The following is a 27,823-nucleotide window of genomic DNA, read 5'->3' on the forward strand; positions in this document are numbered from 1 at the left end:
GAGGAGGGTGGGATGTGGGGAGGGGGGGGATTCGATCCTGTGCTGCTGGGGTTGTTTTTAACACATATCCTGCCTACAGTGCAGGTATGATGTCACTTGTTTCTCAATGGGACACAGACGAGGCGATGGGTACAAAGTGGACCCAGATATGCGCTTCAGAAAGAATGATGTCATCTGATCGCTTCGACGGTGCAACTTGTTAGTGTTTTAAGATCAGCTGCGTTAAAAAAAACAACAAAAAACAACAACATAAAAAAAATGCGTTATTTTGCACACGGTTATCTCTTGAAACGACTTGAGCCGTCGTTGCAATTTGACCTCTCAGCTATTAGTAAAGTCTAACATTTTGATCCATTTATGTGTGTTTGTGTGTGTGTGTGTGTGTGTCCACAGAGGCAGAGCACGGCTATGCGTCTGTTTTACCTTTCAGCAGCGACTTTTCCCGAAAGAAAACGAAAGCCACCCCGATTTCCAGAAAAGCGCAGAACAATAGGTAAATATATGTGCATCTGTAACTGTCTTGCCTTTCATGTGACCATTGTCATTTTAAAGTGTAGCGGTGCGTAAGTGCAGCAGGCAGCCCTGCTGGGACGGATGGACGGACGGATGGATGGATGCATGGATGGATGCCTGAGCTGGGATCGGTGTGTTTTGGTCTCTCCTATCAACAGTGCCACGCGTACACTGTCAACTCTGCTGCTGCCTCTGTCTGATTCTCTGCTGCCCTCCCCATGCTCACAGCCCAGAGAGAGAGAGAGAGAGAGAGAGAGAGAGAGAGAGAGAGAGAGAGAGAGAAACACACACATGCACGCACGACATGCAGTTAACCTTTCGTTTCTGCAGCACGTCTCGCCCAGCTTGTCATGCTTTCACCCGAGTTAAAGTGTCGTGTGTTTCATGTGGTGGGACTGTTTTGTTTTGTGTGTCTGCTTGCAAAAATGAAAGTCCTGCAAAAAAAAAAAAAAAAAAAAAAGTATGAGAGAGGGAGAGGGAGAGGGAGGGGGGGGTCATTTCAGGAACTGCAGTCCTGAACTTTCTTCCAACACACTCGCGCCTAAATGTTGTCGCCCTGATGTTTTTTCCATTGACCCATTAGTATTCTGATTTCTTGATTTTCTTCAGACCTCCCCTGAGCGGCTCCTCCCACTTAGAGAACACCTCCCCGGGACGTTAATTCTGCTGAGCCGCGTTACATAAACGCAGGTTTCGGTTTTGCTTCATGATTTCTGACTTCTTAGAATGAATGGCTAAAGGTCAATATCTAATATGGCTCTCAGAATGACTCTGGGTTCGTCGCCCCCAAACGCGTCGTCGTTTCCTCTCTTCTTATTTATAGTTCTGTCGCCTGCGAAGTTTGTTTGTCTCTGCGCTTTCCATTTCTGTCGGGCCATGGAGAGAAACGGTCCTAGAAGTGCTCGGATGTCATGCGTAATTGAATTTAATTTACTATTTTTCTGGAGACTTTACAATACGGAGCATTTCTGACCCCCCGTGTCGCCCGAAAACAGCTAAAAGCGGGTAAATATAACTTATTGGAGTCATGTAGCTGTATTTTCTCGCAGCAGAGCATGACTAGATTATAGAGGATTATTTTCAAATTGTTGTTTGTCAGTGTGCACAAATCTCCGTGTAGGGATGCAGGGTCGGCACAAAATGTCCCGCTGCAGCCGGCGAAGAAGTCAGGTCTGAAGGAAAGGGCAAAATGACCCCGAGCGCATGACTCCCACAACGAGGCATCGTCTGTAATATTTCCCCAGAGTTGCAGAATTTCGAAAACTACGTCCAATCATCAAACAAGGAAGGAATCGGGGCGCGGCTGGCACAAGCCGTCCTGTGGAAGACAACTTGTTCTATCTGTGGAAGAAGTGGGTTGCAAAAAAATATCTGCATCTGCAAAGGGTTTGAAATGGGCGTTGTCAGCCATGAATTGATTCCCGGTAAATAATGACCCGATGCAAAAGAACAGTTCAAAGATTCATAACGTAGTGTTTGCATCAACTGGTATGATTCCTCCCCCCCTCATCCCCCATCCAATAAGACGGTAGAAGGCCTCTTTAGTTTTGGCCTCTCCAAAAAGTGAACCAGGGCCGTCGTCCACTCTATATAACTATATAACTCTATATAACTATATAACTCTATATAACTGTGTTTTGTTGGGTTAAAAACAGACAATTATGTAATGTTAATTAGGAAGATAAAAATCTAAATAACAAAAAAATGGACAACCGTGTCCTACAGTGTAGGAGCCCCTGGTCTGGGTTGGTGTTCAGTGATGTCAAGACAGTTGTTCGTTGCGGGGGTGGGGGTGGGGGTGGGGGGGGGGTAAAGGTGGAGAAATCTTGAAATGTTCCTTTAACACGTTGGCAAACTGCGGCTCCTCCTCACGTACGACTGCGGCCTGCGTGAAATGTCACTTGAGTAATTAATTGGGTAATAAATCCTTTAAGCTGCTGTTGCTAAAAACAGAGTTGTCACACCAGATCGACCTTCCCGTCGTTTTTGTCTGTTGAATCTAGTAAATCAAGCGGCGACACGCCCTCAGTGGGACGCCGGGCTTAAGGGTTATCCGATCCAGGTGTGGAACCGTGTCATCTGTTACGGGGTTGCTTGACGGTCTGAAGGAACTCGTACGACTTGACGTGTCTGTTCGCACGAGGCGTCCCGCTTGAAACGCTGATATAGCCGGGGGGGGGGTCAACCTGAAAGCGTGCCGTCGGTCGAGGGCCGCGGCGGAGAGCTGCTCTTTGGCCCGCTTCGTGAAATCAAAAGCGATACTTCAGGCGCGTCCAGGTCTCGCTGCATTCTGCCGGTCCTACAGGGAGAGATGCGCCCGCTGGGTGTGGTGGCCCACACACACACACACACACACACACACACACACACACACACACACACACACACACACACACACACACACACACACACACACACCCGCACTCACTCACATACCTGTGGAACGTATCCAGGTACGAGGTCCGCCTAAAAAAGGGGCCGATCAGAAGCAGCTAAATTAGAGACGAAGAGGCAGAAGAAGAAGTGATACAGGACGGGCGCGCGTAGAAAGGGGCAATCCTGATGGTCGCCGCGTTTCGGCTCACCTCGCCGCCCGTGTCACCGAGTCGGACCCCTAACACGACGTTAGAAAGCCACATGAAGAGGGGGCTTTATTTGCAGCCTTGAAACCCTTCCTGTGAGTGGGGAAATGGTCAGCGAGGGGGGGGGGGAGATCGCTGCGTTACTTCCTTCTAAATGCTGATATAGAGCATCATTAGTTTTGCATGCCAGACACTGAGCTTTTACATAACGTGTAAACTCCCCACGGTTTCCTGGTCGTGCCCTGTGCTTTGACTGGGACGCCCCCCCCCTCCCCCCCTCCCCTAAATGTGTGCGTCTCTGAATAGCACGACTTCCTCCGTGCTGCTGGGAGCCGCGCTCTTTGTCCGCCTCCTCAGATCTTCGGCGGCGTGACATCCTGCGCTCCTTCTGGGATGCAGACGGGTCGGCCCTGACCCGTCCCGGCGCATCGGACAGCTGTGGGAACCGCTGCTTTCGCAGGGCCCGCCGGCTCTGGAGCGGACGGAAAGTCTGAAAAGGGCCTCGCTGTCAGTCTGGCCTCCTTTGTTGCTGTTTTTGTTTTTGTTTCTGCGGTATCCATGACGGCCTCATGAACGGAGGGCCTGTCTTTGTGGCCCTCCCGGCTGCCTGCGTGTCACAGAGAGAGTGTGTGTGGAGGAAAGGAGGGGGGGGGGGGGTCTTCTCTGGGAATAGCCACACGCTGAGGAATTCTGCAGCGTCTGAAGCCTCCAGACGTCTGGCAGGCTTTTCATCCCGTGTCCGATCAGCCGCGTTGTGTGCCGCGTCACAGACTTTGTTTTTTTTTTTTGTCAAAGTTTTAAACGTTGCATATTTCTCGTCATGCAGCTGCAGAAGTGCTCCAGCTACACTGAGTTGTTAAGAGGGCTTCACCTCCCTTAAGCAGGAAGAAATCGGTGAACGTTTAGCAGCCAGCAGGGGTGTGCGACCCTCCTCAGCAGCTGGACGTCTCCCTCCGCCGTAAAGTGTCGGAGCGGTTTTCCACTCCGGCTCACGGGCGTCTCGGCCCATCCGTCCATGCAGTTGGACTCCGAGCTGATTGCTGATCGTCCCTAAACACTTTCTTCATTCACGAAGATGCGTTCCCTCGTCTGATTTGTCAAAAAAACAAAACTTTCTGTTGCTATTCTCTCCGTGCGCCACACGTGTGCTGCCGTTTTTCCCACCTGGTTTGTTGTTATGCTTAGATGTGGCCAATCGGGGCTCAAACCATCGCACTTGCAGCTTCGCCAATTTACGCCCATATCTCATAACCTCACCTTTCACCCGTCCGGCACCTGGGCACAAACCATTTTCCTAACCATGCCGTGTCCGTTCATTCAGGTCGGTCAGTATTTCTGACACATTGTGGAGGTAAATGGCCGTAAAAATGTACAAATCTGTAAAAATGATTTCATTTAGCTGTATATTTATACGGTGATAGTTTTTTTTTTTTGTTACAACTCCATTGATGATGGGTTTTGATCCCAGTTTGTAATCAAACTGGGATCACACACTGGGATTTCTCTTGGAAATCCCTTTAAATTACCGGTTTTCAAAGCAGGTACGAGATGTCCACAGGTCGGGTACAAATTGGCCCCTGAACGGTGAGGAAATGTCCCACGGGGAGCGGATCCGTTCTTTGCTGGAAAAAGTAACATTTTGTTAAGAATAATAATTGATTTTACTACCGGCGAACGTTTCAGAGCCGCGACTCGTTATTTATCGCCGCTTACTGCCAGTCCGCCGGTTCCTGCCGCCGTTTCAAACCCATTTCCATGTGGTCACAACCAGCGGGCGAGCAATATGGACTAAATCTTTGTTCCTGATATTTTGTTTTGTTTTTTAATCATGTCTTGATGCTTTCATGAAAGAAAAAGCGAAACAAATGATTCAACAGCAAAACTGCATTTTTTTTTAAAGTTCTGGTGTCTCATATATAACACACATAACACATATATAACACACATAACACATATTCAGACAAAGTGCATTGCTTTTGTCATTCATCGATTAATTCTTATTCCAATCAATCAATCAATGTAGAGAGACAGCGAGATGTGTGTTTTTTTAACAATAAACTCTATGATAATTGCCTTGACTTACTTCCATTACACATCAGTTCATTTCTCTTAAATATTTTGATCAAATATATGAGCAAAAATGATCACACAGAGCCCCAGTCTCATATCATTTGAATTTCAACACAGCATGTTGCTCCGCACGTTCACATCAAAGCCTGTTTCCAAACATTTCAGCTTCGTTCTCAGTGTGGGCCTGTAGATGGTAGTTCATGGGACTCCACGTTTAATCTCCGTGGACAATTAGCAGAACATAGAAAAGGACTTTAAATTCAAACATCCTGGAGGCGAGACGTTTAGCAGTAAGCACCGACCGAAACGGCGAAAGCAGGAAACGGCAAAGTTTTAAAGAGTCACGGAGAGAAAAGGTTTTCTTAAACGCTCCAGTTTGTCTTTAGAGTCTAACTCCCTCCCCCCCCCCCTTGCATTTTTACATGACACCCTCATCCCACCAAATGTGGTTCTAACATCCATCTAACATCCATCAGAGCGATGACAGCAAAGTAACTACGAGGGATTTCCTGCTGCTATTCACTGGAGCCACGTCATTTCTGCGCATCAGAGTTCAGAAAATGTCTATAAATAGCCTTTTGTCAAAGCAAGAATGAAACATCTTCAAGGGAAGCACGGACTTGACGCACGCACCAAAAACTGCAAGCTTTCACAACGCCGGGGGAGGGGTTGCGTCTTTTATTCAACATTTTTTTTTTTTTTCCCTAAATAAAACCAGGAAGTTTTTGTGTTCCATTTATTTACTCAGTTTGCAAACTAAAGACGGACGTGACTGTTTTCCAAAGAGCTTTGCGTGGCGTCTCCCTAATAGCGGATCTGGTGTTATTAACACTGGCCAAAGTGAAAGAGGTCTTAAGACGCTTAGAGGCGAGCCCGCAGCTCCTTTGTGAGGAACCTGAGCATAACGGCTTGTTACACACCTTTCTCCAGGGGTTATCTTTGTTGGCTGACCCCTCCCCCCCGGCAGCTTAACAATGGTCTTGAATTTCCAGCACCTGTACAAAATGTTCCTCGCCGAGGATCAGTGTAACACAAACTCCTCATTAACCTCTAACCTTTCCGCCCGTTCTGAACGTCGGCGGCGCGCAGGAAGCTCAGACTCGGGTCGACCTGGGCTCTTTGAAACGTTCTCACGTGTTCTACTCTCCTCACCTTCATCAAATATTGATGCCGCATGAAGCTGTGACGATGCGTTTACGGGGAAGGCGTTGCTCGTTTCTGCCCTTCGTCGGCCAAATCGGCCAAATCTCAGCCAACACACTGCGCGGCGTTGCCTTTTAAAGCCCTTTCTGCGGCCTTTTAAAGCCCTTTTAGCCGAGTTTCTCCATTTTTTTCACCCAACACCTCACGGCGCGGTGCAGCCACAGGAGGGTAAATCAGAACCTCTCTCTGATCTCGTTGCTTTCTGCTTTGTTTTTAATCTGACTGCTTGTTCCCTTTTTCCGGGCGTGTCCCACCCCGACTTGCCCTAATCTGCTGCACATTTAGATATAAAAAACCCACTTTGTTATCATGTTATTACACTGAATGTTTCTGGTTATGTCTTAAGTTTCGGGGGGTTATGGTTTTCAGCTCTGACGGCTCGTCTTTTCTTCTTTCAGATCGTCGCACAACGAGCTCGAGAAACACAGGTAAGTCGATGACTCTGGCGCATCCTTTCCCGTTTTTTTTTGTTTTTTTTTCCCTTATGTCCGTTTGATTGCCGACTGTGTTTCTGGGCTTGCTCCCCCAGCTGCAGGTAGACCTCAGTTATTTCTTCTCAGTGGGGGAAAAAGAAAAAAAAAAACACAACAACCTGCTGTGCACATCAGATGTAGGGTCATTTAGAAAGGGCCAAAGCTTTAGATGATTCTTTCCCTGTGTCTGAAATCAGATAATGAGGTGATTTCAAAGAGCGGCTCGACGTGCGTTGGATCCGTCTCCATTTCCCGGCTGAAATGGGCAGACGGGGGGGAAATCCTGTCAGAAATGCGATAATCCTGCCCAGAATAACGGTGTGAATGGAGGCGGGGGAGAATCTGGGCACTTTTCTTTTTTTTTTTTTTTTGTAATTTCTCCAGACTCTGAAGTCCACAGATGGCACGCACACTCTCTGATCCTGCTCCCCCCCCCCCCCCCATCCTTCGCCAGCATGTACCACGCTCAAGCACAAAATTGTTTTTCTTCTGCTTATTTTTGGGAACGACTCTCACGACTCACGGTGTGGGCACGAGAAGCACAGACGTCTTGCGTTCGCTGGGTTTAGACTCCCATCTTGGCCAGGAAACAACCTCCTCCTAGTTTGCAAAAATAAAATAACGCTTCACCCCGGGGTTATGCCCCGCCTCGCAAAGTATATTCATGCGCCTTTTGAGAAATGTATTCCCCACTTTACAACAGAGAATCTGAAAGTATTTTAGTAGGATAGACCGACACTAAGTATTTTATAATAACGAAGTGGAAGGAAAAGGAAAAAAAAATGTTTTCAACATTCTTCAAGCAAAACAAATTGGTTTGTGTGGCAGGCATTTCTAATCCCCCCCCTGAATAAACTCTTAACACCTCCACACAAGCTTTGCACATCTGAACTCTGAAGCTTTATGCCAATTCTTCTTTGCAAAACGGCTCAAGCTGCAATTTCTCCAAGTCTCGCCAGCTATTCTCTGTTGGATTTAGGTCTCTTAGACTTTAACAGGGCCATTGTGCCATGCTTTGATCTAAACTCCTCTGACTCTATGTTTGGGGTTGTTTTCCTGCTGCAAGGGGAGCCTCTGCCTTACAGTCTGCAGGGCTTCTGAAGCGTCTAACGGCTTTTCTTCTAATATCGCCCTGTATTCAGTTCCCTCCCGCCTTCCAGTCAACTCAGATCGACTCTAACCCCGCTGGACAACAGCATCCCACACATCACGATGCTGCCACTCCCAAGTTTGGCCATGACAAGTGTGTGTTTATAGGGTGATGTACTGTGTTTATTTCCAGAACCCAAAAAAAAAAAAAAAAGAGCCTTGCATGTAGGCCAGAAAGTTACATTTTTCTTTTTTCTTCCAGCATTGGCTTTTTGTTGTTGTTCTTTTTCCTTCCACTCTTACATAAAGGCCAGACTCATAGTTGTCCAATCAACATGCGTCTTAACGAATATGAATACTTTTTGCGAGACAAGAAGACGTGCGTTCCTCTTGGCTCTTCTCTTCCCCCTTAAGTGCAGCTGGCCTTTTCTGGCGGCTTGAGCGAAACAGCTGATGTGACTGGCAGCATGTGAGCAGTGGCTGAAATGGGCGTGTTTAATGCTGACACACACTGACAGAGCTCGGGGTTTGCCAGTCACATGTCTGGGAGTGAGCAATAGAGTGTGTCTGTGTGTCTGTGTGTGTGTGTGTGTGTGTAAGTGTGTGCGTGTGTGTGGGGCACGAAGCGAAACAAGTAGGGACATATCCCTCGCTGACCTGAGACATAGACCCTGGATGATTACACTGCAGGGGTTGAGACACAGAGGTTTCCACATGTCCAATGACGGGTGTGGCTGGATGTTAACTAACGAAGCGATGACCAGTCAAATTGCCAAATGCGCGTGCCGGTAAAGTGTTTCCATAAGCAGTTTACACACTTCCCTTATCAGAAGGGCTTTTTTTTTTTTTTGCCCTTTCTACAGAAGGTGGATAGTCGTGACTGTAGCCGGTAAACACCTGCAGTTCTCCTGCAGTTTATCAACACTGTTACATATGACCTTTATAGGGGACAATGTCCTCCAGTGTCCTACATGTCACCGTGTGTTGTTGTTTTTTGTTGTTTTTCGTTTGAACTCGTGACTGTTTGCGCGGAAATTTTCCGTCCGTTCGTTTCTAATGACAGGGTCCATGCGCTGATGTGTGTCATTTTTTGTTATTTGCAACACTATGAATCAGGTCCTTGTCTGAGCATGTGCCCTCAGATTACAAGGTCCGACGTAGACGTCAGGACCTGGCGACGGCGCAGGTCTCGTCCTACGTACTTCACCCGCAGCTGGGGGCGGGTGGGAAACCGTGGCAACTGTGCACGCGTGTCATCGCGAAACCGTCACGGCATGCAGGCCGATCCCTCGTAAATGCAGAGAGAGAAATACTACGGGAGTCCCAGTCAGGCACTGGCTGGTTGCCGGTATTAAGCTCTGCCGGGGTTTTAAAAAGTAACCATTAAAGCGTCACGTCAGCGGGCTACTGCGGTTTAGTGTGCCTTTAGTTAAAGAGGTAACACAGGAAGTGTCCGAGTGCCTGGAAATGCAAGCACAGAGATGCGCCTGTTGCTGTGCACTGCTGGTCAGCTGGCAGGACGAAGGCTGCGTACACTTTTCCCTCGATGGCAAAAAAAAAAGCAACAGGCGGCGCAAAATCGGAAAAAGGTAAAGTGTCCCGAAGGCCACAAATAAGTTTGTGACGGTTTTTCCGTCTATGGTTTTACCTGAAAATCAAAACAACAATTGATGGTTGAATTATTATTATTATTATTATTATTATTATTGGGACTATAACAATCAGCCTGTTGTTTTGGCAGCTGCCGGAATAATTGTCGTTTTTTTTCCACTGTTTCAGACAAAAGCCGTACAAATCATGTTACAGCTTTATGTTTTAAGTGCTTGCGATACCTGGCAACCCTCATACCAGCCCATGCCTTATCAGAGGTGATCGCCTCTGTCATCCAGACGACGCCTTCCGCGTGTATTATGTGAAAAGCCACAACAAGAAATGATTAGATATGGAAACTATTTAAAACTCCCCACATTGAAAGCTAAGCCAGAATAGTTGGTACCGACGGCATGCAGGAGCTGGAGGACTGCCCTTCTTGTGTTTTTTTTTTATTTTTTTTATCAGCAGTGAGCCAAAATGTCAGGCGTCCAGTGATACCGCTGTATCAGTAGGGGACTAGCGGTGGCTGTATGGCAAGCCACTGTATCATATAATCTCCCTCTTTGCAGCGCCTGAGAAATTCCACTTAATGGAGTTAATAATTTCTGTTTGTTGTCCGCTATGTTAGAGCGTCTCGGCTAGTTTAATTGTGGTCCACCAGTTTGGTAAAAGAACAACAGTTTCACCGTTTTCTGTCGTTTTTGTGGCCGACCGTGACCCGGTATTTACCGAACTACTTAATGTGTGCCGGTTTTCCTCCTGAGAGCAGATCATATTAGCTGTAGTAGCTGAAGTTAGATGTTTCAGTCTCAGTTCTGCTTGTCGGCAGGTACAAATGCAAGTTCCCAGCTAAAGCTTGGGTAAATAATAACTATTTTTCTCTGTTTTCTCTGTGACCTAGGTCAAAGTTATATGGGTGATTAGCCCCTGAGGGTAGGGCTAAGTAAAGCGTCAAACTAATTACCACTAATACTGTGTTCCCTTTGGTTAAAGAATATCTAATTGTTATGAGAACTAATATAAGGCTAGACTGTATGTCTAGAAAACTAAGCCTCATCGGTTGTGGCTTTAAGGTTCATGGGAAAACTTGGGATACAGGAGTAGAAAAAAGCGTCCGCCTCAGCGGTGGAATAATTCAGGACAATCTAGATGCATCCTCACACAAACCTCAGCAATATATAAACAAATTTATTTGCATGAGGCTGAAACATAAACAGGTTCACAAGGGTTTGCTCCAGTACCCAGGCTTGCTGTTCTAAAACAAGAGCTTGTGTTCTAGTCAGTGGTTGCCTAGGTCCTTTCAACAACAAAAAAATTTTCATTTCCTTAAAAGTATTTTCCACCGGCGTATTCATTATCGACTGCGCTGAAGCGTTTTGAAGGAATTGCCGCGCTGCTGCTGCTGCTGAATAATCTTGAAAGCAAAACTGTTCTGGTTGTCCTGTTCAACCAGTTCAGAGCATCTTTCTTAAAGACGCAGACCTGTTAAATCCCCAGCAATCCCAGTTTCGTAGTCACCACCTTGCTCACCCGTCACGCCATCAGACGCCCCGTCAGGGAGGGGCTGCTGTTGGAGGCCTGACTCAGACTCTTTGTCTGGTCACAGGTCGGGAGGTGTTGTTCTTACCCTCCAGGAGCGCGGAGCCACTCTTCAGCACGCTTTATGTCCGCGAGGCCTACGGGGCGACGGGTAAATGTCCAGTTTAAATGCTGGAAGGCGTTTTAGTTTTTTTTAGGCGCGGTCCGGTTAGGCACGGGACTGGAATTTAAATAAACCTGATTTACAACAAAAAAAAAACGTTTTACAGTTTTGTTTCTGTGAAAGGCTTTATGCACAATCCATAATGTATCCCCTCCCTGTTCTTTAATTGTGTTCTAAAGAAACCCATCGAAGCCCAGAATTATTCATACTACTCACGGCAGATCTAAGTGTATTTTAATTCAACTCTCCCATTGTAAAAATGTAAAAGGATGTTGAAAAGCAGAGTTCCTCCGTTTGGAGGGCTTCCTTGCCATCACCCTAATCTTTAGGTCCCTTTTGTGGATTCTCCATCGAATCAGATTTGGCTGGGCCAGAGAGTCCCATCAAAAGGAAAAATGTTGGTAAAATCAAAAAAATCCCCTTTAATTTCAAATCTGTCAGGGTTATGAAAAATTATGGATTTAGCAGTTTTATTAAGATTAACTAAAATAAGTTATACAAAGACATTTATCAAAAGTGTATCCAATCCCAATTAATCCTAACTGCTGCTGACATTCCTGTATAGCAGTAGTAGTAGTAGTAGTGGTGATGACATACAGTCTTAATGCAGTTTATCATTTATATGATGAATTAATTCTGACAGAAAAAAGACAAGCTTATAATCCCACTCCCAGCAGATGTGAGCATGAGTTGCGTTTGCAGATTTATGGCAGCGGTTGCCAGACCAAATGAATGTGATCAGTTCTGCGTTCCGTTCAGGCGTCGTGCTCACTGCGCTTTGATCTCGTGCTCATGGGCGCCTGTCGCTGCTGCTGCCTTGGCAGGCGCTCAGGAGGCACCCTGCCTGCGTCTGTGTCCCCCTTAAAGGAGGAGTGGTCTGCTGGGTGGGTGCCGGGGTCCCACGGGGTCATCTCGTCACAGCCTGCTTATCTGCAGCCGCCCGACCTCAGCCATGACAGCCCCGATCAGCCGGCCCGTGTCACGCTTCTGCATATTTTTATGTGTTTTTTTTTTCCTCCCCTACCAGAGCTGCAGTTTATCGTGAAACCAATTGGTCCTGTGTGCGGTTGGTATCCTCTGGCATTGCTTCCTTCCCCATTCTCACTCCGACCGCTCTCGACGACGTCTGCGACGGCCTTTATCGGGCCGCAAGTTTCCCTTTCGAGCAACGCAGACGAGTTGCGCAACCTTCCCTTTCCCACATGTCACCTGTTTACAGGAACTCTGAACTCAGCAGCAGCAGCGAGCGCTGCCGAGCATTTTCGGGCCGCGCTTCTCTATTTTTTATCCCCCGCTGCTCCCGTTCAGCCAGGTGCTCCGGCTTCTGCCGCCGCTGAGATCACAGGTCTGTGTCGGCCCTAACGCGGCGTTCATCGTACTTCTGTGCGCTTCGGGGGCGGATAACGTGCGAGAAGTCGTATTGCATCCAGCTTTAAATCCACACTCACTTCAGGAGCAAGCCAGGCTATTTGTCAGCCTAATCTCCTCGCTAATTAAATTTACTCCTCCGTCTTCTGCTCCTAGTTTAGATGAATGACTTCTTTGCCTTTTGAGGGCCCCCTTTTTTTTTTTTTTTTTTGTTCTGCCCCCCCCCCCCCCCATCCTCGCCACAAAAAACTCATCTGTGTGTCTACAGGGCGTTCAGCTCCCCGTCGGGCTGTTTGAGTTATGCCCATGTTTCGGCATACGGGAGCCCCCCCTTGCTTTATCCCTCCCACCCCCCCAGAAACCACATCTGGTTTTTCTGTTATCTTGATTTTCCTTTCTCTCTCTCTCTCTCTCCACCTCCTTGTTCTGCCTCTCCATTTCTGCTCGCTAAACGTCTCTGAGCCCGAAGAGCCCGGAGGCAGAAAACGCGCGTAGGACAGCTCGCCTCTCACGGCAGGCCTCGCTCGCTCTCCATGAAACTATAAGACGTCCCGTCACCTGCTCAGGTGCTCACGCGTCACACGTGTCGTTGGTGCGTTTTGTCTTAGACCCGGAGTTGCATAACAGCTTGAAATACCGTATTCTGCTTTGTTGACTCGCGGATTCAACTTTGCAAAAAAAAAAAAAAAAAAGAAAGAAAGAAGAAAAGAACAGCTAGGAAAGTTTCTTTAACCCCTCCACTGCAAAAACGGAACTAGAAATAAGTAAAATGTTCTTAAAATTTGTGTATTTGTCCTTGATTTCAGCAGGTAAATAAGATGATTTGCCAATGGAATAAGAATTTTGCACTTAAAATAGGAACAATTCATCTCAATCATCTTATTTCAAGTGCATTATATCTATTTATCTTATTTTAGGGGTCAAAATACTCATTCCATTGGCAGATGATCTTATTTACCTGCTTAAATCAAGGATAAATACACTAACTTAGAGAACATTTTATTTATTTTTAGATCAGTTTTTGCAGTGTCCAGGTTTGTTTACTTGTGACGGGTGCACTCTCACATGATTGCGTGCGTAATTTCCTTCCTCCACCGTGTCAGGTAAAGTCTCCCCCGTGAACGGCTGACGTAACGAAGGATGATCACGGACACGGTCGCATCCATTACAGTCACGGCGCTCAAAGCTCCAGAAGGAATAACAGGACTGAATGCTGCCCTTATGCTTTACTGGACCAGGGCCAGAACACGTGAGGAAAAAAAAACAAAAAATAAAAAGGAACGGGCCAGATTAATTACGTAAAGACAAATGTGTTGGTCAAACACACATAGGCTTAATGGGCATTTTATTTGCATCAATTTGTGAAAGAAATACACTGCTGTATGCGTTAAAAAAAAGAAGCTCCAAATTAAAAAGAAAGTGCTTTACTTCAAAATAACTAGCTGGTTTAAGGTAGTTAGGCTATAACTGCACCACTGAAAGACATGTGCAGCTCCCTTTGCAGTAGTTCGGCTGGACAGGTCAACTCCACCAGGAGATTGCCATCCCGCCAATTTGGGACGGATGAAAAAAACGCTTATGGTTTGGATTATTGGCATGTCGCACCTTTCTCATGTCATACTTTTACTGTTTTGGTCTTTTTATTCCCAATTTTTTATTTATTTTTTTTGCTTACAAAACGGACTCGTCTGCCACAGCGGATTTAGTACATACCCACTATGACCATCTGATATTTTAAGTTAGCGATCTAATCTGTTCAAAGTGTACTGTAAGCAAATGTGATAATTGGTGTTTGTTTGTTTTTCTCCATAAGTTATCTATAGACTTTTATAGTGTTTTATTTAAATGGGTATGAAATAGAAGTAGATTGGGGATAAATTAGTTCAAAATATGGCGATTTGTAGCCTGGAAGTTGATCCGGAGCGCTCCAGACCTTTTGAGATGTCTTTTGAACTTCTGGTACGTTTTGTGTTTGTGTAGACACACCTAGAATATGTGTATGTGAGCACTTCAGACCTACATTTAGCAAAGAATGTTCCCTTTTTTTTTTTTTTTTTTTTTTTTCAAGCGGTGCTGCAGGATGCCCTCGAGCAAAACCTCCCAATCATAGCTGAAAACATCTGATTCTTAGAAGAGAAAGTATGCTGGACATAGTCTTAAAGTCTGTCCAACGAGGGTCACCTGGTTCATGTTGGCACCCAGGGCCGGATTATCCATAAGGGTCAGTGGGCCAGTGCCCAGGGGCACCAACCATGGGGGGCACCACATGACACATGCTTTAAAAATATATTTTTCATAAATTGTTATATTATTTACTTGAAATTGTTGAAAGACCATGCATTATTCGTTTTGTGAACACTGATGTCACAATAATAATAAATGATAAATAAATCAAGATTTTTTTGATTTCAACATTTTAAAATGAGATATTTGAATATTGCTCACTGCTCATATGCCAACATGTAGTTGTGTAAGTTAGTAAATAGTAAATTACATTACAGAAATCCCCTTGATTATGTCTGATGTTTTTGACCGGAGGACAGCACGGGTAAGGGGGGGGGGGGGCGGCTTTGAGGTATAGTGCCCAGGGGCACCACATTGTCTTAATACGGGCCTGTCGGCACCTAAAGGTGCCCTGATGGTGCTGCTTTCAGATTTAAATAAAGCAGCTTCAAGTCACTTTCCCCCTCCATAAAGCGCTTACGTTTCGATGCTCCGTGAAGAAAAGCAAGATTTTGGTGGTTGGCACAATAAAGGGTAGGATGAGAAAGACAGTAAGTAGAGGGAAGCCAAACCGCGCGCACCTGAAAAGGAAGGCGGTACACCGAGAGATTCTTGAGAACGGCAGGAGGAGTGGAACGAGAGGCAGAGCGAGACGTGGCTGCTACAGTATGTGTGTCAACCCGGCCGCCTGAAATTCAGGTCAGCGGAGCGTGCAACACATGTGCTGGAATGTGGAGTTAAGTAACAGGGGCTGTTTTTTTTTTGGGTGGGTTGGGGTGGGGGGGTTGCTTCGTGGATAGCTTGGGGGGCTCCAAACTCCACGGCGCTCCACAGCCAGCCGCGCTCGCTTCAGCTTGTTTCTAATTTTCTGGCGAGCAAGCAGCCCCATGTGACCGCACACTGCACCGCCTACATGGAGCTTTTTCTGCCCAACAGGGTTCCTGCAAAGCTTCAGTGACGAAATTACGTTTTTTTTTTTTTTTTTACAACATTTTAAAGTCACTCGTGACTTAAATTTAAGAGCTTCATAAACAAATATCCTTGGCTAGTTGACTTAACTAAAAATGTAACACCGGATAACGTGACAAGAACTTTGTCATTAAAATTTGATAAGTGAAACCACAAAACAGCCCAGTTTCTGGAGCAGAGTTCTGTTCAGGGCGAAGGCCTGTGCTTGGTAGATCTGTTAGAGCGTAAAATAACGCCCAGTCCCCTCAGCCAGAACTAACCAATGGATGCAGCTCGTTCATTTTTCAATAAAAAATATTAAAAACAAATTACAAATCCATTCAGACGGTAAATAAAAGAAACATACAAAGCTAAGACAAACTAATCGCTGTTGAGAAAAGTCTTTGAGAGTCCTGAAACTGAAATAATTGAATGTAAGACTTCTTTGGGATCCTTCAGAAATCCCGTTTGTGTTTCAGTTCTGCAAAAATAACCACAGTGATCTGAAAGATTCAGAAAACACTCGAGTGTTTTTCTCTAATTGGACTCCCGAAGTCCTAAATTTGCACATCTCTGGTAAACAGTCTTAACTTTCCCAGTCAGCAAGGAGCCAGGAATCTCCTTCCGTGCCACCACACTCATGTTTGTTAATCATTGGCTGAGATCATTATAAGAGCTCTCTTTTAAAGACGCTTCGATGTGTTTATTGAGCTCTGGGAACTTGTCTCTGCTGGTCCGTTCAAACTTTGCAGATGTGCTCTTCGGCACACGCGGCAGAAAACGGTCTGTCATTTGGCATCGTGCTGAAACGGCACCGGGGGGGGGGGGGGGAGGCGGGGGTATCGCCTCCATGTTTGCTCACTCACACGCTCACCTCTTTAAAATCCAGTTTACATGTGTTTCTCTGTTAACGCCACCGTAAGCCGGCTGCTCTGCGGAAGGGATTTCGCAACGATCCGTACTCATACAAGGGGGGGGGATCGTTTCAGTCCACGGAAAGAATCAAATGAATCCAATTACTCGGCATTCCCGAGCACGCCCAGTGGAAATTCCTGTTTGTTGCGTGGCAGAGTTACTACAACGTGTCGGCGGCGCAGAAATACTACGACTTCCTGCACTTTAATCACGCTCCAAGCACGCTGAAGCCTTCCTTAACAGTTTTCCTCTATAATGAGGGAGACTGTGTTCAGGTTTCTGTTTACCGTAGTCATGTGAGTGAGGGAGGGGGGAGCTCCGGGTTCCTGCAGTCAAGGGGGCTGGGTGGTGGTGGTATGTGTGTGTGTGTGTGTGTGGGGTTGAACCCGTCTGCCTCACCTCTGTAGCTGTCACTTCTCTCAGTGGGCGTGGCCTCTTCGATGACAGAAAACAAACACGGCTCGTCCCAGACGACTGACATTTCATATCGTGGTGATAAAAGCCTCTCTAGTCTCGGGGTGTGTGTGTGTCTTTTGTGTCAGCGACGTGGGCAGCGTGGTGAACCAACCCTCCGGTTTCACATGAACTGCCTCAGCAACGTCTTATTGCTCTCATCACCCCCCCCCACCAGGATGGCGCTCCGGCTTTGTGTTGGATGTAAACACGTCGGCGGCGGGCCCGCAGGGTGACAGGGAGCCTAATGAAGGGCTGCTGAAGGCTTGCGTGTGAGCCGTTTCCCGGGCAGGGCCCCCCCCCCGGTGCAGGGTCCCCCCCCGCCCCCGCCGACCCTCCAAACCTCCCCTCCTATCTGCCTCGATCTCCTCGGGAACCCTGCCAACCAGATGTAGCGGCCGCTCTGCTGGCAGCTTTAAATTCCAGGGCCTCTCGCTGGGGAGACGCACCGTAAAGGGAACAGGCAGAAAGCGTTTCGCGTTTTTCACTCATTTTCCGTCAAACTGTTGTTTCAGAAAGCAGCCGAGTCTCCTAACGTTATAACATATCTTCCAGCGTCCGCTAAGTAATCCCACTTGGAGTGCAAAGAGATCAGTTTGTATTTTTCTTCAACCAGAATCGCAAAAATAAACAAAGTTTCACTGGGCCCACACGGATATGGTTTGAATCACATCATGGCTTTCGTCTTGTCAGACGTAGGCATGGGCTAGTAAGAGTTGCTAAGAGTTTTCACCTTACCGAGGTTGATTTTTATATTTATGCTTAGGTTTAAAGACGGCCCCTAGGTTGTTTGTGACGCTAAGCTGAAATATGATTTGAGGGTCTGTTTCCAGTTAAGACCACACCCAGCAGTCATCGTCTCTAACGCGTCTTTTAGGTTGTTTGCACACCTGAGGCGTTTAGTCCGTTTAAAACAAGCTCTGGTTCCTTTCCACCCCGTTTGTGTAGTTGGGAACGCAGGATGTGGGTGAAGAGAACGAATCAACCGTACCAAGACCGTTGGGAGTAGGCGGTCTCGGTACGGTTCCAAGTGAACTCCAGGGCCGATGAATGTGCGATCCGACGCAGCTAGCAGGTTTATGCCGCACACTTGACCCAAACGGCTTCCCGTAGCCAGGTTTGCGTCGCGATGTGGGATGCGGCGTAGTAAACAAGTTATAAACAACGACATCGCATCTTTTTTTTCATAAATTATAAAGCTGTATGCAGCTTTCAACTTTCCTCTCGTTTTATGAATTACTAGTAAGCCATCGGTTAAATTTATAGTTTCCCAGAATGTGGCATTATTTGCTCAAATAATTGCTTCAATTTATTTAGCTAATAAATATCAGTGAATACATTTCGGAGGCATTTATTTCTCCAACATTCTCCTTTAATCTGGGAGTTGTGTCCAGTGTAAAGCTTTTTTTTGTGCACTCACAGAAAAATGGCACTGCGTACATATGATTCATTTATGCAGAAACACATGAATGTTTAAATTAGTTGCATTAAATTATGACTGTTAACGCAACTCTCAAATTATGAATATTTTCTGATTTCTTTTGAGTTTAAAAAAAATGTAGATTTGAACTTTGAACGAATGTAGAATCCTTTTAAATTTGATAATCAAACTTGAAAATGGATATATTCTTAATAACTGTTGTTCCAAATTACAAATCATGATCTATATTTGGTTTGAGAAATCGTTCGCTCTTCGGGGCCCCCTGCTGGCCTGGGGGGCTTAAGGAGCCACTCGGGTAGCGAATAAATGTTATAGATAACCTAATCGTAATTATAATAATCAATATGCACAAGGAATAATTGGTGCTTTCCTTTCTTTAAATAAAAACAGCTACATTATATTTCGTTCCTAGACTTTTGTTAAACTATTGGTATTTTTACTTCAGGTTTCACTAGAGAATCTCACACCAGTCCATGCCTAGTCAGGTGACTGCATAAAAACAAAATGTTTGTTGTCCTTTTAAAACCCCGTCAGAGCATCGTCGTGCATGCCGAAGTCTTGCAGCCTCTGTTGAAAACAGAGCTGTGCGTTCTCACTTACCCCGTCCTCTTTGACCTTAGCAGGGAGCATACCGAGCCAAATCTGGCAGCTTGAAGAAAAACTGCAGCGGAGATTCTGACGACCTCTGACCACGGTCCTGCAGGCTCGGCTCTGCGCCAGACGTGCCACTCCGTCGTGCATGCATGGGAAAAGGAATGCATGGCTTTAAGTTCATTAAACAGCTCAGTGAGTGACGGGTGAAGACTCGCTGTTTGCACTAGGCTGCCTTCTCAGGCCCTGCGGCTCTTTGTGGACACACAAAGCCGCCCCGGGACTCTCTGCGTCCGGCAGGACCAGCGTGTTTATGTGCGCGTACAAGGATTCGACGGCTAGCTCTCTGCTGAACATTTCTGAATGTGCATCTGTATAAATTCGCAAGTTGCTGCAGGTTTTCTCTGAAGCAACAAAACAAGTTGTTGGTGTGAGCTGGTTTTAGATAGAAGGGGGGGGGGGGAAAGCACGATCTGAACTAAGCAAAATTAGGAGCGCATCAGCATTTTAAATAACTTTTCTTTTTTTTTTTCACTTGGCGTTTCGCTTCTTGAGTTCCTTTTTTCCTTCCTAAAGTCTTGGCTTTGTTTTGGCACCCAGTTCCTGATGGAGAGGGAGGGAGGGAGGCCAGAGGTTAAACACAAATCCTCCCGTGGTACTCGGCTCGTGAAAACAGTCAGGTGGTGATTTCTCTGCGAGGGCCACAACTTCTCACTGTTAACATGCTGCTGTTGCCGGTTTTCTTCTATTAACCCTTTGGGGTTCCTTCATTTGGGTCCCATGGACACAAAAAAAATACTCCTTGACAGATTGTTACAGATTCATTATGCATTCATTATTAGAAAAATCTTTTTATTTTATTTTTTTTTATAAATAATGTCATTATTGACTTTTGTCCTCATCTTACATCCTGTAACATACGTGACATGACATAAATAACTCCAAGCTTTAGCAGGTGAAACTTTTCTTTATTTTCTTAAACCCAAAAGTTTCCTCGTGTTGAGATGCACTTGCAAAGATTTCCATTAAAATATTATTTATCAACATACTTTATTCTTTTTTTCCCTTTATAATTGCCATTACCAACTTCAGTCCTTGCCATACATGCATACATAACACATATTCATACATTTTTAGAATTAAATACAAAATGTAGTGATTAAAGTCTCTCTCTCTCTTTTTCCTTTTTCTAAAAAAAAGTATTTTTCTCCCCTCTCTCATCCCATATTTACCAATTAGAGCATTTTTTGGTCGGGTATTATCCAGGCCAGGAAATGTCTGCATCATGGATTCTGCTCAATGTTAATTTTTTTTTTTTTCAGAGCAAAGTCTGTAAAAAGTTATTTTTTTCAATAAATGTAAATTAGTAGAGCTACAGTACATTAGGAAATATCTTCGCCCTGTGAAAGATGCTAAAATCTGACATTTTAACGTGATTTCAGCGACAGGGAATGAAACAGAAACAGGCCAAGTTTGTGCTCAGAGACGAGGAATTGTGTTCCCCTTTGCTCTCAATGTACATAGAGTTAGATAACTATATAAAGTAGTCAAAAATGATTATTTTTAAGAAGTTGGTGTTCATAAAGGATTATTACAAAGAAGGAAGGCAAGGCTGCAGTCGTGCCAATATGATTGTTTGGTTAATTGATTGTCAGATTGTGCTGATTCTCAGCAGACAAGCAAACATGGAGCTCAAATTGCAGAGATATGGCACATGAAAACAATGTCAAAAGGATGTAAATCACTGCATTTAGTTCGAGGGACATTTGAAGAACTTGTCAAACGCCGTTCTGGTCAGCCCAGCCTTAGCTATGCAAACATAAAATAAGATAAACGCAGCGTGTCCCAGGAGGGTCGGATTGAAAACAGGCGGGGTATTGTGTATTGTCTTTGTCACACAATAAAACTCTTGAGTTTTGACTTCTTTGAACTGAGAGCTGCCCCCCCCCCCCCCGCCCCCCCGACTACCTGCCACAAACGCCCCATGCTGTCTGCATCAAAGAGCATGCTGATCTGACCCCAAATTGGGAAAACTTGTTGTGACTCAGGAGCACACAGGTCAGGCGGTGTAAACTTGTCAGGGACACGCCGTTCACGTCCACCGGGCGCCACCCGTGTCCCCCCCCAGCCCCCCCGCCACCTGGTAAACATCGCGTGACCAGGCCTCAGTTGGGGAGTAAACAAACGCCAGCGAGTGAGGGTCCTCGCCACCCCCCCCCGCCGCAAATCAGCTGTGCGCTCTTGAGGAAAAACAGCGAGCGCGTCTCGTGACAGGGGAGCACATGCTGCGGCAGGGAGCTGTCAGAGACACAATGCTGGGTTAAACGAGATCCCGTCCTGCTGATACGCATCAGGAACACAAAGCTCTCCTTAGACAAAAATGTTGCCTTCGTACTGGACTGGGAAGAGGGGGGGGGGTGTAAGACACAATGACTAACAGGAGTGCATTTATCAGTGTGTAAAGCTGGAAAAGTTGGAACAATCTGGCCGTTTCCTAACATTTCAAACCTATCTGTGAGGTTAAAAATAAACTGCAGTCTCTGCGGCTCATGGAAGATAAGTCATACTTAATTTGCAGATCTAACATAATTAGATAAATTCTTCTTCGTGCAGAGATTAGAGAAGTCCCTTTTCTTTAGTTTTGTCTCGTTAATGCGTATGAAGACGTCTGGGATGGATTAGCGATTGGCAGGTCCTTTTGCAATCCTCCCCAAACGCTGCCTTTTTACCAACCAACAAGACGGGTTATCTGTTTAGGAGGTAGACCAGAAGCAGGTAGTTTAGAGGGCTTCAAAGAGAGGATTACACACGCTCCAGCTGTGACACAGAGCCTTCGCGGAAATACTCAGAACCTCTTCAAGTTTTTGTCACGTTACGCTAAAGTTCAAAATGCATTCAAGGCGTTTGATCATTTCATGTGATCAACTACAACGGAACAAGAGAGTCGTTTCTCTACATTCTTCACGAATGAAGTCTGAAAACCTTGGGCATCCGTTCGTATACGCCCTCTTACATCTCTGGATGAAATTTGGTGCCACCATTGCTTTCAGAAGAAAGAATATTTTTTTGTTCTAATGTTAAAAAAAAACACCGTCTGTGATGGAGAACCTTGAACAAATAATTACCAAGTTAACCCATGGCGGCGGCGGCATGCCTTGGGGATACGTTCCTGGTCATGCTGTGGACAGGTGGATTTTTCTCAACTTCTGTGTTTAAAACTGTTTTTATTTCACAGCGCTTGAGAGTAAGGCTGTGAAAAGTAACGGGACCTTCAGGAAGCATAAATATGACCGGCGTCTGTATTTTGGTCCTTTAAGCGTCTCGTTTGTCTCTACTGCGTGTCGTACACTGAGAGTCTGGGCTTTCCTCTTCCACATAATTTTGAGTTTTATGTGAAGCAGCTTTGGTGCAAACACAATATCACAAAAAATAAATAAATAAATAATGCAAGAAAATGCAGTTTGACAGGCAGAAAATAGCATAATTGCTTTAACAAGGCGATCGCCTGCCAGAGAGGTATTAGCAGAATAATTAGCATGTCTCAGCTTGGTGTGCAGCGAATCTCCATAAAGGAAGGAGACACGTTTCAGGCCTACAAAAGCTACCGCTGTAAAGACGTGTGACACTTGAAAATTATGTCTTGAGGAGATAGAAAACGAACTCCTGTAAAGAGCTGAGATCTGTCATCTTTCAGTTCGTCATTCCAGGATTTTGACTCGGCGATGAGAGATTACCGAAAAAGTCTGCCGCCGTAAAACCAATGTTTCTTTCTTAAGTACGGCTCTGTTTGTGAAGGAGCTGTCACAAAGCGGCCTTAAGGTTCATTTTAAATCTGGTAAAACCTTGACAAATATCCTTTTCAGATTTTGTCACATTACAAGCACAAACTGTGTTTTAGGGGGATTCTTATGTGAGTGAAAGAAACATGCTACATGGTCTTCTGAAGTTTTTACAATGTCAGATATATCGAGCTCGGTTGATAACTGCTAATCGCTCTCGAATGCGGCTCAAGCCGTCAGATACTGTTGGGCATAAATTTCACGCTGCAGTTGTGTTGGTAGGGGCTGGTAGGGACGTCCCCCCCCCCCCCCCAAAGCCCTGTGGCTGTAGTCGCAGCAGAAGTGTTTACTCAGAGGAGATGGATACACGTGCACACCGCACTTTTCAGATTCAGACTTGTGAAAATGGTTCAAGACCAAAGTGGGATTTTTTTTTTTTGCCCCCACTTCCACTTCACAGTTATTCACTACGTATGTCGGTCCCATTAAATCCCGATAAGGTAAGAATGAAAGCTTGTTGTGAAAACGTTCAAGGGGCTTCAACGCTCCTTCGAGTTGCGTATCTGCATAGAAACCGAGTTTTCTGCTGGGGGAGGCGGACAGCCAGGCGCAGCGTATTTGGGGGAAACGCCTTGTTTTTGTTATTTTATCACAAGAGAAGGAGGGGTGAGGGGAAGGGGAGGAGGTGGGGGGGTGGGTTGGGGTCCAGGACGGTTGGCTCAAATTACCCTTTGGATGATGCCTGGTGCAGCTGAGCACACTGCGCTGAAAGAGCCCTTCTTTTCACCCCCAGAAAAAAGTCATCCACCAACTCAGACCCCGCTCCTGTTCCCAAAAAAACAGCCCTCTGCTGCAGACCCCCTGCTCCTTCCTGCCTGCTTCCCCTGGCTGCAGACCAAAGCGCTTCATGTGGCTGGACTGGAGCGGGCTGGGGATGGCCCCCCGCCCCTGACCTCAGAGGACACTTGTTTTCCAGTGGGATGAGGGCGTGTTGGTGTTGGCAGGGTGGAGCAGGGAGTTGAAGGGGTTCGGTTTGAGGTTTTATTTCCCCCAGGAGCTTGGGTGGTGGGGGGGGGGGGGATTAAAAGAGTGGGAGCACTTTCACACGGCCTCTTTGGTGGAACACCTCCATACACCTGCAGAGAGAGTGGGCCTTCGTTCACATTTCCTACGCGTCAGACGTAAAACGTGTCCCTTTTCATCCGGGGGAGTTAAATATGTCCCGGGTCGTTTCTGATCCACCTTCGCTCCAAAAAACAGACGGGTCCTGCAGAAAATGCGGGTCGCGCCCCTTCCTGAACAACGCGGGGAAGACGCTGTGCAGCGTTCTCGCTCAAGCTTCGTGCTTCAACTCGCCCCGGCGAGCTCTGATTAGGTTTATTGTGTTGGTCAGGGGAGATCTCACATTGTTGGGAGTTTGTTTACCGCTCAGCCGGAGAGAGGAGGGGAGGGGGGGGGGGTGGAGTGGTGAGGGGTGGACAGCTCAGAACACAGAAACTGTTCAGGGACCTGCTTGACTAAGGAGGGTTGAAGAGCTTTTACGGGGGAACCTGAATGGACCCAGAACAGAGGAGTGGGGGGGTACGGCAGTTCAGATGAGGTTGTGAATCATGCGCAGTATCAGGAGAAATAAGCTTCTCTCGCACACACTGTCTGACTCCGCCCTTGTCCTCGCTATCACCTAAATAAACATCCTAATGGTGCACATCCAGAGAGCTGTTTACCCGAGGGTCCAGGGTTGCTGGCCTGCAGGGCTTCGGCCGGGACGCCGGGTTTTCTAGGGTTGTTGCCGTCAGCGCTAAAGTCACTGGGACGGATCAAAAATCAGATATCTGCTGCCAAAAAGCAGAGATCAACTTTGATAGCCGTTCTCCCGGAAGGTTTGACATTTTGAGGTTCCCCGTGCTAGGGATGAAAGACCCCGTCATAAGCGGACTGAAAGGGAACGCAAAGAGACTCCGTGCCGGCGCTGAGGAAAACGGAAGTAAAAATAAGTCAAATTTTCTTGAAATAAGTGTATCTGTCCTTGATTTAAGCAGGTAAATAAGACGATTTGCCAATGGAATGAGATTTTTGCACTTAAAATAGGAACAACTCGTCTCCATAGTCTTATTTAGAGGGCAGAATATCTAAATATCTTATTTTAGGGGTCAAAATACTTTTTGCAGTGTAGCGTCCTGAACCGCCGGGGCGATGCTATCAGCCAGCAGCGCCAATAAATACGTTTCACCTCTCAAATGTTTTATAGATCGACCCGTCTTCTCCAGAGCAGGTGGGCGGTTCTCGTGGTTTTCGTCTGTAGGCGTTTCTGGGATTTTGACATTGCCATGACAACTGCGATTCGAGGTCCATCATACAGCTTTTGTTCTATAGAGTTATGCAAGTCTAATAAGCGGTTGTTAGCTGCTTAATTAGGGGGGGTTATGGCGTTCGCTAGGCGGCCTGCTCTCGTCTGCATAACAGACTTGCCTCTTGTAGCGTACCGACGTTAAGTTTAGCGTCTTTAGTTTCCACAACGTGTCGTTCCGTGCTTTCCGTGCCCTGAACTGTTTCTGAGAGGCGGGATTTGTCTTGGCTAGAAACAGGTGGGGGAGGGGCAGAGCTAAATTTACTTTTAAGCATTAGAAAAAGCGTGACATAGATTTTTTTTTGTGGTTTTAAACTTTTTCTTTCCCTTTACTTGGGGATAAGTTAATAGCAGAAACCAGCCCATGCCTAAATTCAGAGGGTCAAGGAGCCGTTTGCACCAAAAAGTTCAGAATAAAAGTCTGTTCAAAAAGGTAGGGGCTTTCTGGTAAAATAATTAACCCCTCACAGGAGAAGACTGTCTGCTTCCGCTGTTTAATGGCGATCCACTCGACCTGTGTGTGTGTGTGTGTGTGTGGGTTTGTGTTGGTGTGTGGGTGCACTCACGGTTTTCGACAGGGGCTGACTCATTTTGTTCTTGTGTGCTTGCTTGCAGACGTGCCAAGCTACGGCTCTACTTGGAGCAGTTGAAGAAGCTGGTGCCTTTGGGTCCAGACAGCACGAGACACACCACCCTGAGCCTGCTGAAAAGGGCCAAAATGCACATTAAGGTACCAAAGGAGGGCACCGCCGCGTTGCAAAAGTGAAATGTCTGCGGGTTGTTGACAGGTTGTGAGTTTGGGGTTTGTTTTATCCAGCAAAACGGCTGAATTTGTCATTTCAGACAGTCGGATATAGCCAGAAAAATAAAAAATCAGTACTCGGTTGGAGTTTATCAGTTAAATACAAGGTGTTAGATTTATACACCGCTCAAAATATAAAGGGAACGCTAAAATAAGACATCCTAGATCTAAAAGAATGAAACGTTCTTATTAAATACTTTGATCTTTACATAGTTGAATGTGCCGACAACAAAATCACACAAACATTATGAATGAAACTCAGATTAATTAACCCATGGAGGTCTGGATTTGGAGCCATTGTCACGCATTTAACCACTGCCAAAGCGGTCCTGCTGGAGGAACGTTCTCCACGGCGTCTCCATACTCTGTCACATCTGTCCACATGTGCTCAGTGTGAACCTGCTTTCATCTGTGGAGAGCACAGGGCTCCAGTGGTGAATTTGCCAATCTTGGTGTTCTCCAGCGAATGCCAAACGTCCTGCATGGTGTCGGGCTGTAAGGATAAGCCCCACCTGTGGAGGTCAGGCCCTCTTACTTCCCTCATGGAGTCTGTTTCTGATCGTTTGAGCACACACATGCACATTTTGGGGCCTGCAGGAGGTAATTTTGCAGGGCACTGGCATTGCTCCTCCTGTTTCTCCTTGCACAAAGGCAGAGGTAGCGGTCCTGCTGCAGGGTTGTTGCCCTCCTACAGCCTCCTCACACGCCTGTCTCCTGGTAGCGTCTCAGGTCTGTGGTCACCACCTACAGAACCTCTCCTTTATTGGGTGGGTCTTGCTGATTGCCTCTAGTTTCATCTGTTTTCTTTTCAATCTGCACAGCAGCAGGTGAAACTGATCAGTCAGTGTTGCTTCTTAAGTGGAAAGTTTCATTTCACAGAAGTGTGATTGACTTGAAGTTATATTGTGTTGTTTTTAGTGTTCCCTTTATTTTTGATCGACCAACAAAGAAGTAGTGTGCAATTGTGGAATGGAGGGAAATCTAAAAACTACGATGGGTATTTTAACTCCATTTATACTCTGATTCCAGCAAAACGGCAGACTTTTCTCCAGGATTGCCTTGAGTCTATTATTATCCACCTTGGATTAACTCCCCTCCTAGTGCAGATGGTGTGTTCAGAGATGGTCTACGGGGTTCGTTTTCCACCGCAAAAACACGCTGAACGCATCTGTACTCGTTAAACAATCTTAAAAAAAAACATGTGTCCTTTTCATTTTCGGTCTTTCACATTAAATCCTGGTAATACGTACCAAAAGTTTGCCTTCGTCGCAAGTCAATATATATACGTGTGTGTGTGTGTGTGTGTGTGTGTGTGTGTATATATATATATATATATATATATATATATATATATATATATATATATATATATATATATATATGTATATATATATGTATATGTATATATGTATATATGTATATATATATATGTATAACTATAAATCCAAGTAAAGTGGTAGTGACTTGTGGAAGAACAGTGCAAAGAATAAATGAATGTAGGTTACAGACAAGCACGTCTAAATTGTGATTCAGGACAAAAACATCCTTTACAAAATCAAAAAAAAAAAAAAAAACTTGCTCTGTTTGTTTCCGTGTGTGTTGCTTTTGTTTTCTAATCTTTCCGTCAGGATAGTAAAAAAAAAAACCGAGAGGAAGAAAAACAAGCTTAACAAATGAGTCAACAAAGTGGACTGTGCAGAGGAGTGGGCGGCTGATCTGCAGATAAGATAA

At 45.8% G+C, this 27,823-nt stretch overlaps 1 protein-coding gene across 1 annotated transcript in view; it reads left to right on the top strand.

Moving 5' to 3' along the window:
* The window catches only part of mxd4 (MAX dimerization protein 4), a 30,080-nt gene that overhangs the window by 318 nt on the left and 1,939 nt on the right, over positions 1-27,823 (top strand). Inside the window, exons 2-4 of the mRNA XM_012882220.3 lie at positions 394-493; positions 6,767-6,796; positions 25,906-26,020. Coding sequence (XP_012737674.2) covers positions 394-493; positions 6,767-6,796; positions 25,906-26,020 — 245 coding nt within the window. The remainder of the gene's footprint in view (positions 1-393; positions 494-6,766; positions 6,797-25,905; positions 26,021-27,823) is intronic.

Source organism: Fundulus heteroclitus, chromosome 5 (assembly GCF_011125445.2).
Source record: "Fundulus heteroclitus isolate FHET01 chromosome 5, MU-UCD_Fhet_4.1, whole genome shotgun sequence".
Classification (NCBI taxonomy): Eukaryota; Metazoa; Chordata; class Actinopteri; order Cyprinodontiformes; family Fundulidae; genus Fundulus; species Fundulus heteroclitus.